General features: G+C 30.4%; 2 protein-coding genes across 5 annotated transcripts; one reads left to right on the top strand and one right to left on the bottom strand.

Moving 5' to 3' along the window:
• Positions 1–507: 507 nt before the first annotated feature.
• Positions 508–8525, bottom strand: LOC107444039 (zinc finger protein 474-like). Of its 4 annotated transcripts, none has more exons than XM_071179163.1 (3): positions 7630–8525; positions 4059–4172; positions 508–917 (listed from the first exon to the last, which is right to left on the bottom strand). In XM_071179163.1, the coding sequence occupies exons 1-3, from the start codon at positions 8321–8323 to the stop codon at positions 688–690; spliced, it is 1038 nt and encodes a 345-aa protein (XP_071035264.1). In that variant the 5' UTR covers positions 8324–8525; the 3' UTR covers positions 508–687. The 4 variants fall into 4 exon arrangements, with proteins under 4 accessions (XP_071035264.1, XP_071035266.1, XP_071035265.1 ...); XM_071179164.1 differs by lacking the exon at positions 7630–8525 and adding an exon at positions 4474–5336 and having other exon boundaries at positions 517–917; XM_071179165.1 differs by lacking the exons at positions 4059–4172; positions 7630–8525 and adding an exon at positions 4474–5336 and having other exon boundaries at positions 516–917.
• A 511-nt stretch (positions 8526–9036) lies between these two features.
• Positions 9037–18123, top strand: LOC107444024 (BAI1-associated protein 3-like). The gene is made up of 2 exons (XM_016058070.4): positions 9037–9164; positions 15025–18123. The coding sequence occupies exon 2, from the start codon at positions 15068–15070 to the stop codon at positions 17927–17929; it is 2862 nt and encodes a 953-aa protein (XP_015913556.1). The 5' UTR covers positions 9037–9164; positions 15025–15067; the 3' UTR covers positions 17930–18123.
• The last annotated feature ends 300 nt before the right edge of the window (positions 18124–18423 follow it).

Raw genomic sequence — 18423 nt, forward strand, 5'->3', positions numbered from 1 at the left:
CGCTTTGGTAAAGATTTTGGAAACATTTACAAAAAGTATGGTTTTATTGATACGTTATAAACTTGATAAATATTGTAAAGCATCATAATTTTATCATGACAATTTAGAACATGGCACTCCAAACTCCTTGAACTCCAAACAAAGCTATGATTTTAAACTCTTTTTACTATTTGGCAGCAAAAAATTATCTTTAAAAAATTATTAAACTTTTTTCAATAATCCCCAGTTTGACGAACTTTATCCACCCAAATGAAAATCAATCGAAAATTCGCCATTTTTACGAATCTAGACAAAGCAGCGTTGGACTAGCTTTACAAATAATATAAATCTAGATCACAAACACTTTTCATATCCACAAAACTGTTGTTTTTCATCAAATTGCTATTTTACGTCATTTTCATGATTAGTTGAAGGGACAAAATATAAGCAAAACTTAACCTAACAGCCACGAATATAACTAAGTTACAGCAGTTATATAAATATCATATCATTCGATTAAAAAACTTTTCTCATCAGAGTGCTCGAGAAACGGCCTTAAGTAAATTCAAGTTGAGCTAAATTAAATTTTTGTGTGCATCATTGAAAAAAACTTTAACAAAAAGAAAACAATTAACAAAACACGTTGATTTTAATTGCTGTAACCAATAAATTCTCTAATAAATTAACTGTGCAAATTAAGTAACTCATCTATTTCTTCTCAACATTATCTGGAGTGATGTATTCTCTTTTCTTTGGTCTTTCAATGCATGCGTTCTCGTGAATCATTATCCTGTCCGGATTGAATCTTCTGCTACAATAAGAGCACGGAACCAGATTCATCATGTGACTCTGATAAGCCGCTTCATTCTCCGAATTTAACTCAGGTAACTGTTTACTGTAACCTTCAGATCCATGCAGATTTTCATCCAGTTCTGATTCTATAAGAGAAACAATTTCAAAAGATAATATTACATTCATCAATTCGAGAGTTGTATAAATGAAGGGCTTGGGGTAGTATAATGAAAAGCTTTCATACTGTCCCAGAGAGCACCTTTGGAGAAAATCACCATGATTTATGTGACACTAATAATAGTAGTAGTAGTAGACACTAAGATTTTCCTGTGCAATGTGCTGCTAGCTAGTGGAAATTTCGAAAAGTCATCTGGAAACAATAGTAACGAACAGAACAGTTTGACAGAAAAAATATTTCGCTTGAAAAAGTGTGGCAAATTTCTATATTGCCATGAATGTAAACTATTATTATAGTTAATTCTTTGAATGGGAAAATTAATTTTGAAAACAGGAAAAAGAATAAGTATCTCTATTTTTAAGAATTGGCCTAATACCTCCTTAATGCATTCCATTTCAATTTTGCGGGAAATCTTTGTTTTGTTTATTTTTGGTAAATTTTATCTCTCAACAAATCATATATTGTTACTTTTAAATTATAACTTTTTAAACTATGTTTGGATATCGGAACTCAATTAAAATTGGATCTTAGGAAAAATTGGAAAATTTTTCTCAGTAAAACCGAGAATATTTGAGTAAAACCATGCGAATAATTTCTAGGAAAAAATTAAAATTGAAAGCCTATCGAGAAAAATACATTAGTTCGCCATAATACCAAGATAGAAATTACTTTAGTGTGTGAAAAGTTAGGTAATTAGAATAGTTGAAAAATACATTTAGTTTGACGAAACACAAAGTACAAATTTTGAATACGTAAAATTTTGCGATCTGTGCTAATAATCGTTGATAAGTTTGTTAGTTTTTTCATTATACCAGGCAAAGTACAAATGTACAATCTTACTTAAAATGTCAAAAATTTTAAAAATTATCTTTTGCACACCTGATAAAGTTTTGGGTTTTATAGGTTCAGGCATTCTTTTATCTGGAGGCAACTGACCATTTTGAATCCTCCATTTTTCAAGACATTTTGGTTCATGTATTGGCAATGACTTGCTACCGAATTGTCTTCCACAAATGTAACAGATTCTAAAACGCGGGCCGTCACCAACCTTTCTAACTTTTTTCTTGGATTTTTCTTTGTCGGGAGGAGGGATTTTACCCTGATCTGTACCTCTTAGATGAATCGGCAAATGAGCATCAGCATGATGTTTTCGAATATGCTTTCGCAATTCCGCAGGTTGAAACTTTTTGTTGCAAAATTCGCAAGATACTGGATAATGCCTATATTTCTTAGTAGACTTAGGCATTTCGATTTTAGCACTTAATGGTTTCTTGGCATTTGCATTCCAAGCTTGTTTTGGATTTTCACCTATTTTTTTAGAGGGTCTTGACCTCTGTGGCACTCTTGAGGTCCTCATTTGATTGTCATTTGTTATTGAAGATGGAGATGGATAAGGCGTTTCAACCATTTCCTTCTTGTCTTTATCAAGCTGTTCTAGTGATGTTAGTTTGGGTGGTCTTTCTGGCGTTGATTGGGATTTTTCATCTGTGTCTGACTTAGATATTTCCTCAGTTTCTTCGTCAGAAGCATTTAATTGAGCTTCAGACATGCTGCTTAAAGCTTGATGTAAGTAAACGTTACTTGGAGCTTCTTTTTCTAACCACGTTTGTTCCTTTCCTTGTGATTTCTCCAAACATATTTTTTCATGCTGATCTACTTTGTCACTTCGGTACCGCGTGCCACAAATACGGCAAAATAAATAAGGAGAATCTGAAGAACGCATGTTGTCTTTTAAAGTGCCGATCAAAAAAGTACCCTGAATCTGATTAAAATTGAAAAATAAATCTTGCTCAAAATTTAAAAGTTTTGTCTACTAGCTATGAAATTATCTACTTTGTTAATTCGAAAAAAATTTAAAAGCATTGTTTAGTATTTTGTGAAATAACAAAAATAACTTATTTTGCACTTGTGCTAACCTAATATATTTAATACACGTATATTTTGAACGAAATTATAGTCACTAAATATTTCTTCGTTTATAATAAAAATACAAGCATTTAAAGAATCTAGGCAAAATAAAGTAATACGCCCCTGTGAAACAATTTCCATTTAATTCTTCAAGAGCAATGAAATTAAAGCACCTTTTAATTCCAAGCATTTCTTTAGGAAATGCTAAAGAGTAAGGAATGCACGCTGGTATTTTCTCCAAGACTAGGACAGTAGAAAGTATCTATTTTCGATTCGAGAATTTGGAAACTGTTTTTTTAAACATTTTTTAAAGCAATTATGTAAAAAAACTGCGGAATTACCCTTTACTTTAAAAAAAAAAGAAAACACCAGTAAAATTGGCCAACGCAAAACCGGGCAATAGCATAGCATCTTATGAAATAAAAGAGTAGAAAGTGCCGGTCTTGTGTAAACCGAACAAGAACTCTTCACCTTAAAAAAGAGCAGTTAATACCGGGTAATGGTTCATACATTACTGACTTATTGTCACATTGACTAATTGGGCTGTTATAATTAATAATATGAGTAATAATTAGTACATCTCTGGTAAATGTGGTAAACAAATACATTTTGCATACACTTTCATCATATTCTACTCATTGGTAATTTTTAAATTTAAGGGCTATTGCCTAGTATACAGTTGCTTGGTATTCCCTACAGCGAGGAATTTTTTTAAATGTTGGGGGTCATTGCCTGGTGATAAATTCCTGTAAATATTAATATGGGGATAAACTCTGTTTATAACGATCAAGAAACCACAATTTAATCTTGTTATTGTCCTCAAACACAGAACTCTAGTAAGGATCTGAGTTCTCTAGCTAGTTGGAAAATGGTCAGAGTTTCGATTGACGATAAATTCTATTTGACATAAAAATTACGATAAATTCTGATTTTAGTGATCCAGAAATGACTGAAACTCGCATTTTCTTCAAGCATGGATCTTCAGTGGAAAATTGAGTTATCCAACTAGATACTCAATAAAAAATAATAGTGCATACACAAAAGCCACTTGCAGGCTAATAAAAATATCAAATTGAAAAGAAGTATTCTTATTCAATTTTATAAAGTCATTGCAACTTGTTTTTGTTTGTTAAAATGTAAGTATTTGTTGAAAATTAGATTAATACTACAAATATTTTTAGAATTTTTACCAAATCCTTACCGTTTACTGTAGATTGTTTTCCATCTTCTGTATACTTAGGATATGGAGTAGTCTCTAATAATTCTTTATCACTTAGTTTAGGTTCAGATATATATTGTTGGCTCTCATCTCCTTCTAGTTATAGTTATAAATGAATTGTATTCCAATTCCACACATATATGAAATAATAAATATTAATATTTAAAGAAAAATTATTTAAAAACAGTTATAAGTGAATTGTTTTTCAATACTTGTTACACAATAATAAGTAGTAATGTTAAAACAAAAACTACACTTAGGACATTTATAAAAACTAAATTAAGAAAATGCTTTCATTTTATAAATCATTGTAAGATGCTTTTGACTGTTAAAATGCAAGTATTTGTTTGAAGGAACTTTATTTAAAATATTTTAGAAACATTTGGCAAATACTTACCATCTACTGTAGATTGCTTTTGATCTTTAGTATAAGGAGTAGTCTCTAATAATTCTTTATCACTTAATTTAGGCTCAGATATATTCTGTTGTTCCTGATCGTAATCAATTTCACGAACAGCACTACTTTGATCATCCTTCTTAATTGATTGATTACGTTTCACTTCTTTGTCAATGATTTTAACTGGTTTTAATTGTTTAGACTTATTACTTCTTATCTCTGCAAGCAAAGCTTGACGTTGAGCTTTCTCTGGAGTCATTGGTATATCAATTTTTTTAGCACTTGAAACAGGGACAGCTGATTCTTCGCCAAAGGTTTTAGATTGCTTATTATTATAGCTAACAGTTTTAATCGGCGTATATCCGTCTTTTATTTGAGCATCCGATGTGCTACCAGATTCTGGCGTACTTGAATTAGATTGTTTAACTTTTATGAATGATTCTGGTTCATCCTTTGTCATCTCGATGCTTCCCTCTTTCGTTTGTATCTTGTTACTGCTTTCAGAGCTGCTTACATTTTCCCTTTTATTCATGTACAGTTCATGCTTACTCTGAATTTTTTCAAAACATTCGTTTTCATGTTCATTTAAATCAATGGTGTTAAAACGTATGCTGCATACTGCACATGGCTTTTTAGGACCCTGAGACATTTTTATGCTTATATTTGTCTGAAGTTATTTTTCTAAAATAATGCTGATCACAAAATTTTAACAATATGAGTGAACACAACATAACATTTTGAGAGGATAGAGCGTAACATAACGTACATTGATCTCCGTTTAGACTTGATAACTGAAAATTTAAAACAGTAATGGAATTCTAATAAACTTTTATTTTGTTTTGGAAGTTATTTATGTATGTTTAAAAATATTTACTACTATAAACTAAAAAAAATGGTAATAAAATTCAAAAACGTTTTTGCTGATGTTAACCGTAATAGAATTAATAAATTAATTTTCCTAAATTATATTTCTAAATTAATTAAAGTATTAGTGAAGCATATTCTTAATGCTTTTGAGTTGAAAAATGACAAAAAAAAATATTCCAAAATAATAGTTTCGTACCTAAAACCATTTCATAATAAAATGAGTTATAAATTTCGTGCATGTGTAGTAAAACGACTAGAAGATAAGGTAAGTATACATTCCGAAATTTGATATGATAACTTAGAAGCTCTTGAGTTTCAAGTTATTCACAATGTAGTATTTTTATTTTATATTATTATATTCATTCAGTTAAGTATTTCACTTAAAAATGAAAAAAAAATTATGCTATTTTTTTTTAATTTTCTTTTTGCAGGGGAAATATGGAAATTTCACGCTAAGATATATTAGGAAAATTGATATTAAAAAGAATAACGGGCACTTTAATCTTAAGAAAATTTCAAGGTAGCGAATACTGAATAATAGCTCTTCACATTAAAAAATAAACATTTTCTGGAATATTGAACAAGTATGTATGGGGTATGTGACCAATGCGCATTTTTTCCTTAAAAATAATAAAAATGTGGATATCATTAAAAATCATCTATTTTTATCTATAACACTGGGGAACAAATTTTTTGTGGCATTTTTACAAGTCTTGATCGTATCTAATTCTGATGTAGGAATTTCAAATCTGAAACTAATTTTGCTCAGAAAGCAGCAGATTTTTTTCGAAATGGTATTTTTAGATTAGTTTACTTTTTGCCTGAATGTACAAGTTTATAAGGAACTCATAGATTTATTGACACTTGTCTGCTTCGTTGAAAATACACTTAAGACCAAAACCATATGGCCTTAACGTATTGCAATATAATCTATGTGTGAATCCAGAGTGTATTGGGTGCAAAATTTTATTTTGCACCAATACGCTATGACAATTGAAAAATGGATTGCATATAAAAACCCGATTTTGTATTTCTTATTATTTTTTTTAATTTAAGAATTTTTTCCATGGTTTTTTTGGCGATTTTTGCACGATATTTCAGTATTTCAATATAAATAAATCCTATAACATTAACATTACAAAAAAATGTTTTTCTTATTGTTATCAATGCATTAGGATTTCAAATACTTTTCCCGTTAAATTTCTATAAATGAAACTTACATTCCACGGTAGCATTTTGGAAAATGCCGTTCTTAAAATAAATTTAAATTTAACTATTTTTGATTATGATTCATTTTGCACTCAATAGTTAATTCTTTGAAAGTAAAATAAATTATCTATCAGTTACATTGGTGCATATTTTGTTTATAATGATTTGATTGAGCTAGCATTCAAAAATACTGGAGTAAATGATCAGCAATTTTTAGTTAATTATTTTATAAAGAATTTATCAAAAATAATTTTTTTTAGCATTTAACATCTTAAGTAATGAAAAATACGAAACATTAAAGCTCGCGATGGATTGAACTCCTTACAGCGTAAAAGTTTTGTCCATGGCGCATTTTAAATGAAAGTGCCCGGCATCTGTTAATAAACCCCGATAATTAAAGAAAATAATAACTTTATTTATTCCGGATTGAAATAAAATCTGAGAAAACTTTTCATACTACAGAACTTGGCTCGATTTTGGAAATTGTTGCCACTATGAAACTGACATGTTATTGCTTTCGTAATAACCGCAAATCAAAATTATTTTATGTTTATTTTTTCAAATATAAAGAGATTTGATTAAGAAATTAAGAAGTCTTAATGCACTCAATCAAAACTTTTGGAGTGAGTATCAAAAAATATGTATTTTTCTAAATCACATGTGTCCCGCAGTAGTCTGATAGACGCAGTGAAAAGACGTAGTTTCCAGTAGAACACCCAAGTCAAGCCTCACTGGCTGCTGTCAGTAAGCTTGTGGGTGACCACTCTGATCAGCCTGTGTAGGTACCGTGGATGTGCTGTGTCGGTCCTCGTTAAATTGTGCCACCGTAAAGTGCTCTCTTCGCGCGCAGGTCATTGGGCTACCAAAGCAGAGGATCTTTTCTGCAGTGGATGAAAATTACGATAGCATGTCTTCGGATAATCCTCGGGGATATTTCCCAGACCGTCGCCAATAGCTTATTGTGCAGCCCTAGTGCTACGTATGTAATGTACCTACCAACCTAAATCACCAAATGTGTACTGTATACTAATTTTGCATTGAAAACTTTTCAAAAAATACCGTGATATCAATGAAACTTACCATCTTTTAATACAACAGCCACTTCTGGAAGATCGTTAGACATACTTACTCCAACACCAACATCCGCAGACGTAAAATTACAGGTTTGGCTTCCTTTTGAAAAACATTCAGCTGATTTCTCAACTGCTTGTAGCATCAGTAAAAATTTATATTCGTTAAAATCCTTACTAGAATCTAATACTAAAGTCACATGACAATCTGAGCAAGGATGGTTGTAATTCCTTTGTATCTGTGGTGAAGATCTGGGTGCAAATGAGCAATTTCGATCATTTTCGTTTACAGTGGAATTATTGGTGAGAATTTCTTTAAATTTTCCATAATTTAATTTCAAAGAATTTATATTCCTATTTGGACTCACACTACAATTCTGATTGGAATCTATAGGATGAATAAATCCATGAAATGATTTTGATGTACCGCACGTGCAACAACAACATGTCTCTTCTACATTACCAACAGTTTCGTTATTTGCAATATACTCCGGATGTTTCAAAGGAGGATGGATTCTAACTAATATCGACCGCTTTTCGGACATTATTGTGCCACATCTTATACATTTAGCTTGAAAATCTTCTTGTTTGGACTTCTGAATCATATTGTTAAAGACTTTCAGCTTAGTTGTGGAAGATATAGTTACAGAAATATCAATTTTTTCTTTCTCAAAGGTGATAAATTCATGAGGTATACAAAACATTTTTGAAAATTTAAACTAAAATACTTGTAATGAATGTTATTATCAATTAAATAATTAGACAAGGTACTTAACTGAGTTTAATTACAATAGTTCAGCATCTAGGAAAGTTTTCGCCTTCTTTTTTATTTAATATTTAATCCTTTTCTAAAGATAAAATATATCTACTCTGAGCTAAGCTTCTTTCAGTTTTTTGTTTATCTAATGTTTTGTGTAATTGATAATTCAAACAGGCAGTTAAAAGTGTAGATAAAAAAAAGTTTTCATCAATACGCTTTAAATTTTTATTAAACTTTTACACACTAGAAATTTTTAATTATTGGAGATTTCTATGCTGACGTCATTTTACTTACCTGTCCACTGCCAGGGTTAGAGCCCCTGAATATATGATAGTATAGGAGCCTTAGCCAGGGTAGATCAATCAATAGCAACCAATAGGAATACATTTCTATTGGGATAGGAATACCTATCGCCCAATAAGAATACTGCAAACAGTTTGCTGCCATTCACAACCAAATAATTAAGACGATTGATATTCTTTTCAATGATATAGTTTAGCCTCTACCTTGGACATTTTTATTTGCAGTGTCATCAAAACTCAACAACTGTAAATTATATTTCACAGTATTATTATTCCGAACATTTAAAAATAAGAAAGCTAGCATAAGCAATATTGGAACAGCAAACTATCACAAACATTATATTTGATTAAAATTATACAATTTCAGCATATAAAAATCTTCAAACAAAAAGAATTTAGTTTTTATATTTGTGCTTCTAAAGTTTTTGATAAGTTTATTTTCGATTTACATATTGACGAACGATAATGTTTACCTTTTTACAAGTAAGTTCTTTTTAGTTTTTACAGAGACTTCCCCGTTGAAATAATTTACAATCCAATGTTTACTTTTAGAACAGCATTACTTTAGGTGAACAATTTATTTCATAGGAGTTTTGTTCAAATTTCGTTTGATTTTATCTCGTAACTGTTAAAATCCTTTTGAATAGTATCCGCTAACATAACCTAATTATGTTTAAAAAATCAAAACTACTACGAGTTTGATTTTTACTTTATACCTAGAATTCAAGCAATAAAAAATGGCTGAAAGGATTGAAATTTTGAATGAAAGGATTAAAATTTTGATTGGTGGTTATTTTATTTCTAAAAATGCTACCCAAAGAGTCTTTTGACCGGCAAAGATAAAATTGTATTTTGCTTACTATTTCTCAAATTTTACTATTTACGTGATTAGTATTAATTATTATGACTAAAGCTTAAAAAATTAAATTTTCAAACTGGTATCTGTATTTAATAGATTTATTTAATATTTCATAGGTTATGGATTTAACAGAATTTAAGTAGCTTTAAACAATGTCATATTTTAGAACTGCAGGAACCGAAAAAGAACAACATTTAAGTTAAAAACTCTATTTTAACGGTTCTATTGGCTTGATGCATTAATGTGTTCCATGCTATTTTATTTCATTAGTTTTTATATATTTTTAATTGAAGTTTAAGATAATTCTTAAGGTCTGTATAAAATTACTAATGGAAATTAAATACACTTTCATCATCGTACTGTAGTTTAAGATACAGATATTACTATGATTAAATGAAATGTTAAACCTATTTTTCTTAAAGTGTATGTTTAGGAAGCTCCTATAGTTAAATTCATCTAAAGAACTGTTTTATATTAGGATTACTTAACATTGTTGTTCGCAAACTTGAATAATTAGGAATTGTTTATATTTTTTTTACGCCAAACACAGTATATTTCCGAAAAATGAATTAACTTAAACTTAAACTTCGCTAGGTAGAAAAAAAATTATCTTGCATGATTATGCTCCTACCTTGAGATTTTTTTTCTCCACAGTTTTGTTTTGAGATAGTTAGATAGCAAATCAAATTCTTTTGCATCAGCTGTCAATTTTTTCAAATTGTATTAAAATTCAACGCTTTTTTCATCTTCATAACAAATGTAGTGAAATTAACCGAGGTGTATTTATTTCGTTTATCAAATAACTTATAACGGGGAATAAAAATTTCGCAAAGAAACATTAAGAAAACATTGATTTTTTTTATTTCAGATATTATTCGCCAACAATAGTATATTATTTACATTAGCAATAAAATAATAAATTGTAGCCTCAAGCCAAGGCCGTAGCTAGCCAGGATATTTTTTCGGGGGGGAGGGATATGGTGAGAAGCAAGGGCAGTTTCAGATATACAAAGTAGGTGAAAAACGTTGTAACAAATATTGTTTATTCTGTTGTTTGCAAAACTTAAACTAGTAATTAAAAAATATTACATAATACTTATTTTTCAATTAATATTACATAATAATTATAATCAATTTGTAAACAAAGTTTACAAAGACATGCGACGGGGATTTGAAGAAAATTTTTCGATTACTTTTTTAGGTCAAACCAGAATATCCCGAAATATGCTTAATAAAGTTAGTTAATAAAAGGTTTGATTCGACAGTTTTTGTTTTTCTTTTTACCGAGAGGCTCAAAGAAAGACTAAAAAGTCTAAATCCCAGAATTTCGGGGGGGGGATTTGTCCCGACGGTCCCCCCCCCTGGCTACGGGCCTGCCTCAAGCTTCCTTTGATTGAATTAAACTACCAGCAGTCCAATGGAGCATTCGTAAAAAAGAGAAAATCTCCACACCGGCCTGCACGCTGCAAGTTGTAACAGATTTGGCGTTACCCAGGTTGCACCACAAAGAGGCCTACTGCATTACACCCCATTCTCTGTTTATATTTCTATTGTTGATATTCTATTTAACGTTTCTTTGTTCTAATTGTTTTTGTATTTCGAATGTTTTTATTTTTTTAAATATTTTTTTGTTTTTTCGTTTTGTTATTCCTTATGGGTTAGTGCGGAGTGCTTTTACCCCCCAGCAAATGATATACACTTCAAGTGCTGCTGCTGGAAATAAAATAAGTAAATTAATTAATAAATAAGATCAAATTAACAGTTATGTTCATGATTAGCTTTGAAATCTTAACCCTTCACTGGGCCTCTTTACATATTTGCAAAGCTTATTTTGAATTGAATTTGCTCTGATGTTCTCCTTAATTAAGCGTCGAAAACTGTTTTGCACATCTGCAAATGTGCTTGTCTTAGTAAGGCAAACAAAATTTACCACAAGTCTGTGCTAGTTTCAATGTTGAGGAACATGCTGTTTCCGCACGTGTAGCTTCCTTAGTTTTAAGCCTAATGGCATATCAGTAAGATGTATTCGGTATATTTCGGTATTGCTGCGATTAGAAGCTTCAGTCACTTCATTTCTTACATTTCAGTTCTTATATGATTTTGTGTTCGTTATTGAAAAGATTCTGTTATTTATATTTACGCTGAACATGTAACATTGTATACGTAGTTAAGCGGATACGCTAAGAGCCAGAAATCCACGTCTCCCAAACAATAGTAACTGATTTTTTTTTCTCCGTATTTTTCTTGTATTACCTGATCAATTCTGTGAAAATAAGTTATTTTTCGGTTAGAAGGGAATAATGAAATTAAACTATTTTTTTTTTCATTTTATTTAATTTTTATGTTTTTATGCGTTTGAAAAAATAAAATGAAAAATAAAAATAAAAATTGACGGAGGTTTGAGCGTCTTTTTGCGAAAATAATTATTATTCTTTATTTTCAAACAAATTCAAGTGTAGGGTTAAGCATATATTTTGAATGAAATAATTTTATTGAATTTGATGACAAAACATAGCTTTGCGAAAATAATATGCATAGGTTGGTTAGTCATAGAAAACATCATACATAATTTTGATAGTTAATCACTAGTAAAACATTTATTGACTAAAACTGTTTAAAATTAAGTGTCTCTTTGATATAGCGATAACATTGATTATAACATTGCAGGATTACTTAACAAAATAATAATACTGATATTAATCATAAAACAAGCATCCATTCAAGTCCTGAAATTTTTATTCTGACAAATAAACAAATATGAAAATATAATAAAAGAAAATATTTTTACAACAGGTATTAATCGATATTTCCCATTAAGGGTATGCAAGTTTCATATGAAATTATGTAGTTATATATGAAATTATGTAGTTATATATAACAAAAATCGAAATTTTAGCAGAATCGGTCAAATAGTTAAGAAATAAAAATTTAAAAAATTCATATTTTTTAACATTTAATTTCTCAGAAACTATTAAACCATTCTGCTCAAATTTACAGTTTTACTAGTATAAAATAGTCAATAAGTTACATGTATTGAATAAACTCCCTGCTTGCTCCGCTCTCGCATGTTTTATTGGAGCCATATTTTAGAGAACTAATTCTATTTAACTATTGTTGTAAGAAAAATGATAATATAACCTGTTTTAGTTTAAATAACATATTTTTTAGTTTATTTAGTTTATAATTTAGTTTATATATTTACATAATTTAGTTTATATAGTTAATATAACCTGTTTTAGTTGTCGCTGAAATCAATCTTAATAAAAGAATAAAGTAATTTTTTTACGAAGATTTTTTAAGAAGTTAATAAAAACATATAAGTTATTACAAAAACGATAAATATTCTAAAAATTATCTCCCTAGTTAAGTAATAGTTCTTTTACAAACATGATATAATCAATAATTTTAAAAATTTAAAATTTGTCAGCGCTAAAATATATTTGCAACTGATCTAGAGAAAAAAAAAGTGTAAATGAAGGGATTTTTCTTTGATTCCTTGTGACATTTCAAACTCTAAATGTCATTTATCCAACTGAAATCTAGTCTGAATCTATAAAAATGTCCAATTTTATATAAATGATATCTAATTTTATCTGATTTAATAAGAATTTAATAAAAAAAAAAATTTGAAAAACAATTAAAAGTTATTATGTGACAGTTATTTTATTTTGTAACTTCAGACTGAAAACCTGGAGTTAAACCTTAAACTTATAACAAGTTTAAAATGAAACTTTGTAAAAAGTTTATGTTCAAAATGCTTTATTCCATTACTAGAAGTATTTATTGTAAAATTTCTAAATTACTTTTTTTGCCGTGATGTGCACATCACCTTCAGGAAAAATTTATTTAATTCCTTTATATTCTTTCAAGATAAAAGTCGGTAGATACTTCATTTTTATGGTGGTCTCCCCGTAGTAAAATAATAAAATGCATTAAAAAAATAATGCACCATTTTAAAAATATATTTCATTTACACATATTGCATAAAGGGTGTTCTTATTCTTTCAAAGAAGTTTTCTGGTCTTATTTGGTAAGGTTTACCATGAATCCATGATGTGTAGGTTTTTATACTAAATGTATCAATCCAAACTGGTATGAATTAATCCAAACATTGTATGAATTAATTGAACATCGAATATTCCTCATTTTCCCATCATTTTTAGTAATGATATTCGCAAAATTTTTAGGAAGATCCGTTTCCTTAAAGCTAAGACGTGTCGCATCCATATTAAACTTGGTGAATGATACTATACCGAAAATAAAACAGAAAACATCAGAGCACAGGTGTTTGGCGATTATCGAGAGCACTCCTACGTCGCCAATTGGAATTTTCGCCAACTCTGTCTTATCCCGTATAGGATGTGCTTTTACGAATCCGGACAACAAAAACAATCAAAATAATGAATTCGAAATTACTATTAAAATTTCTAAGGAAATATTATGAATTAACTTTTCGCACTTTGATCAGTAATATTTTTTCTCGAAAAATATCGAAAGAGCTTGCATAGTAACTAACATTAAATAAGAATTTATAAATGAATTTGAAACGGCAACTGAGCAAAAGGATTAGGTATATGCTTTATCTCAATTTTCCCGAATAATTCCTAATTTTGATGCAACAGTCTGTTTATCGCTAAGAACTAAAACTGAGTGTGATACAATCGTGGGGATTGGGGAGTAAAACGAGTAGGAAATGAAATTCCATTACTGAAAATAAAATAAAGTTAATTTCGTTTAAATAAATTTTGTCATTGGTAAACTATATATAATTTAGGAATCACACAAGATGCAATTTTAACCATGATTATCATGAAAAGAATAAAATGTTATTTTAAGAAAGGTTAACCTCTTAAATAGTTTAGGTTGTGTAAATTGTACGAAAAAATCACCATGTGTACAATGAATGCAATGAGTAAATGATAAATACGAATGAAAATGAAAGTATTATATGAATGTCAAATGCATATTCCTTACTTGATTAATATGTTTCAACCAAAAAAGTATCGATTTTCTTAAAACGCAATTATATTTTCACAATTCTTAGTACAGGAAAATATTTGATTAGCGAGCCTTTTTGGAAATGTTTCAAAATTTGAAATAAAACAAAATGTTTCCAGGCAATATATTTTAGCTAATTTTCCTGTTAATTTTACAACAATAATTATTAGCATACAAAATATATCTTTACAAAAATATATCTACAAAAATTTGGGGTCAATGGACTCATTCATATACCTTGTCTTTGAACCCTTAGATAAAAGCTATTTTCACTTAGCAAAGCAATTGAGTCTACATCATTTGGATAGTATAAGACATTTTCAATTGTGACGAACATTTAAATTTGCTTATCTCATCTTGGTACTCGAAAATAATTACCAACGAAATGGAATTGATTGTTTAATCAACAAAACTCTCCAATTATTATCAGTATTTTTTCTTCAGCTGCTTTGACTGCATGCCAATAATTCATCCTTTTTTTTACAGAAAAACTCTTGTGTGTCATGAAGCATTTTAGAACATCGAGCTGATGATGGAACAAAAGAAAGGCGCTGCAGAAAATCCAACACCTGAAACCGTCACCAGAAAGCAAAAACCAGAGCCGAAACCTAAAACTGTCGAAGAAGACAAAGATGTTGGGGCCAAATCGGAGCGTGACGATGACACTAATCCCGCAGCTAAGTCCTCAAACCAACAACGAGACAAGTTAGATTCTTGCATCGGATTCCGGTCACACGATACAGATTCAGATGACGACACCTCTGTCGTAGATAGTCCATGTAAAGATCATAGCAGTTCAATTTTATTCAACCTCAAAAAAAGTAAGAAAATACATAGGAAACTTTCTTGGCCATCAGATGGTAAATTAGAAGATAACTTTTCTAAAAAACTCTCTTTTAACTTTCCACAATTCCGTCTGTCGAGAGTAGATAATCTTCTTGCGTCAACATCGTCACAGAAGACCTTGGAAATGTTGACTGTTGTGGCTGCTTACTCTATATACCATCATTTTGGCACAAGTCCACAAGAGATTGATCAAAGTGAACTGATTTCCTATTTACATGAACTTTCACCAATAGGATCTAGTCTCATCAAAAAATGCCTTGACAAAGCTAAAGCATTACCAGCTCCTAATTTTGCGCTGTATGTTAAAATAAAAGAGGCATGTGGTTTAAAGCATAACATGTCTTCCAAATATGGGCACCCTTTTTGTAAGGTCTGGCTTGTATCGGCATCACGCAACTACGAATATACTGAAATGATGGATAACGACGATCACCCAGTGTGGAATAAGGAGTTTTATTTTTCATTAAAAGACCCCAATAAGGAAACACTTATGATAGAAGTATGGGATAATGATGAAGAGGGAATAATAGAATCTGATACTACCGTGAAGACTAAATTCTGCTGGCCGTGCATAGCATGCAAAAATTCATGCTTTGGTGGCGATACAAAACTGTCGGTATTTATCGGGCTATTTCAAATTGAGCTTAAGAACCTGTCCATGGAAGGTACTGATGAATGGGTTGTAATAAAATCGCGAACAAGAAAAGTTGAGAAAGGCAGATTACGTGTGCAGATTAAAATTGGAGTGTCTGGAATCAAAACCAATGTGGATATTTTCAAAAGACATATGCTACTAATAAAGGAGTGTTTGTATGACGGGTTAAAAAATCATACGGAAGATGAAAACCCCATTTATTGCTTGGAGGATATTATTCCGCCTCCAGGTATGATTCTTATCTTTTTACACAGTGTAATCAGCGGTCTCAGTGAATGTGAGGACGCTGTTTGTAAGTTCATAGTTTTTAATCGCACCCGTTCTCAAAATTTTGCAATTCCTCTCAGAGTAATATTTCGGCTTATAAATGAAACCGGTGATTGTATTGACCAAAAATGCTTTGAAGGGTCATTAGAAAATACTTTAGAAGACATGTATAGAAAAGAAGCAGAAAGTTTGCACGATAAATGTTTTACTATGCTCAATGCATTGCATACTTTTGACTTAGCAAACAATAAAAGACATTTGGATGATTTCGAATTTTCATTAAGGTGCATTCATACCTGTCAGGAAATGTTGTTGATATCTTCAGCTCCTCTCAAATCGTTGAAATCAGAAGCTCAAGATTGGACAGAATTGAAAAGAGAAGAAATAAAAGAGGCCTTCCCAGATGATGAAGCTAAGTATACCATGGAGCTCTTGGATTACTTAATTTATTTCCATAAAGCAGCTGATAAAGTAATCAAAAGAGTGTATCCTGATGAAACATATACAAAATTTACGTTTGATAGTCTCAATCTACTCAGCGATCCATTGAAAACCCTTGTGAATACTTTTATAGAACGTACTGAAGAATCCAAAGAAGATAGACTTACTAATATTGAAAAAGGACTTAGCATATTTTCAAAACTAAAGCAATTCGTGAAATATATAGTGCGTGTAACGCAGAAAGAGGAAGAAGATTTGCAAATTTGTCAATTTCAGAAATGGTTTGGAGAGAACTTCTTCACGATGTGCTTTCAAGAGAGGCTGGAATTAACTAAAAGTATGACGGTAGACGCAGTAAACGCTGACGATCGAACGAAATTAGATACTAGCGTAGATGGTCGCAAACTTCAGAATGAATCGGTGGATATTTTGCTCGAAATCATGAGGAAAAATTTGACAAATTTATGGAAAATTATATCTTATCCACGATCCTCAAAATGTGATTTGCTCTTTGCTGATGCTATGTATATCACTTGCCTAAAATATTATTCTGCTAAACGCAAAGCAATCGAGCAACAATGTGAGCAAAGAACTTTTGGTGAAAAAGATTTTATAGACCTTTGCATCTTGGCAAATAATCTGTGGGCTCTAGCGTCTGGTGTGGAAGATATTATAACTGATACTGTTGAGGATTTACCTCCCGACGCCGAGGATTCAAAGAAAAGATTAGAGAAATTTTGCAGATTAGTTTCCCAAGAGATAAGTGAAATAATAATAAGAGACATAAGAGTGTGTGTTAGGGAAATAACTGGAAGTGAAACGTGTGAAGCTCAAGATTCTGCTATTAAAGACTACGAAGAATATTTAAAGAAAAGAATGCAAACTATAAATTCGAACTCGCTACCAGGTGTTTCTAGATGTGTGCAGTTGGAATTGTGGAACAACGTTTTAGTTCTAATGGGACAATATGTTATGAAACCAGTGAAAAGCGACACAAAACTAACGAAATTTGATGAAGAGGAAGAATTTAAAAAAGATCTGAATCACAAAGGGTACTTCAAAATTTTGTCATTATCGAGAAGTTTGATATTTTCGGATCAGGAGGAGACTCAAGGTAACATTGCAGATAATAAGCTTTATAAAGAACTGTTGGAAAATATTGAAATAAATCTTAAAGAATAGTACTGCTGCAAACTTTCTTGAGCTTTATCAATATTTTTTGTGTAACTTTGCTTTATTTGATTTAAATCAAATATTATAAACAACATTGTTGGTAACTTAGCTTTAGCTTCGTTGCTAACGTACAATGCATTTTAAACTGAAAGCGAAGTGTAGATTTTGCAAACTTTTATGTGTCCGCTATCATAGATTATGAAAATGTGTTTTACAACTTTTTGTATGTTTTTTTTTATCATACAGTCCTAGAACAATAATGTGGTACATTTTCCACCGATTCTTTTCTTTTAGTTGTATACCAGACAAATTCTTTATCGGGTGCTAGCCACCATGCGTGAAAAAAAGGTCACAAAAAAGAGATTTACAATAAGAGATACACAGATTTACAATAATATACGAGATACACATATTATATTATAAGAGATTTACAACAGTTCTATTAATTATGTAACTTAATATAGCATGAAAAGGTAATGACACAAAACCGTTCTGTTTTCGGT

This window comes from Parasteatoda tepidariorum, chromosome 3, assembly GCF_043381705.1.
Source record: "Parasteatoda tepidariorum isolate YZ-2023 chromosome 3, CAS_Ptep_4.0, whole genome shotgun sequence".
NCBI lineage: Eukaryota > Metazoa > Arthropoda > Arachnida > Araneae > Theridiidae > Parasteatoda > Parasteatoda tepidariorum.

Bases quoted from the DNA above. Each gene is read 5' to 3' on its own strand.
- LOC107444024 (XM_016058070.4), top strand. From the start codon at position 15,068: ATGATGGAACAAAAGAAAGGCGCTGCAGAAAATCCAACACCTGAAACC.
- LOC107444039 (XM_016058086.3), bottom strand. From the start codon at position 2,672: ATGCGTTCTTCAGATTCTCCTTATTTATTTTGCCGTATTTGTGGCACG. The intron at 918-1,828 runs GTGTGCAAAAGA...TTTCTCTTATAG, and splicing joins AAAACCCAAAACTTTATCAG to AATCAGAACTGGATGAAAAT.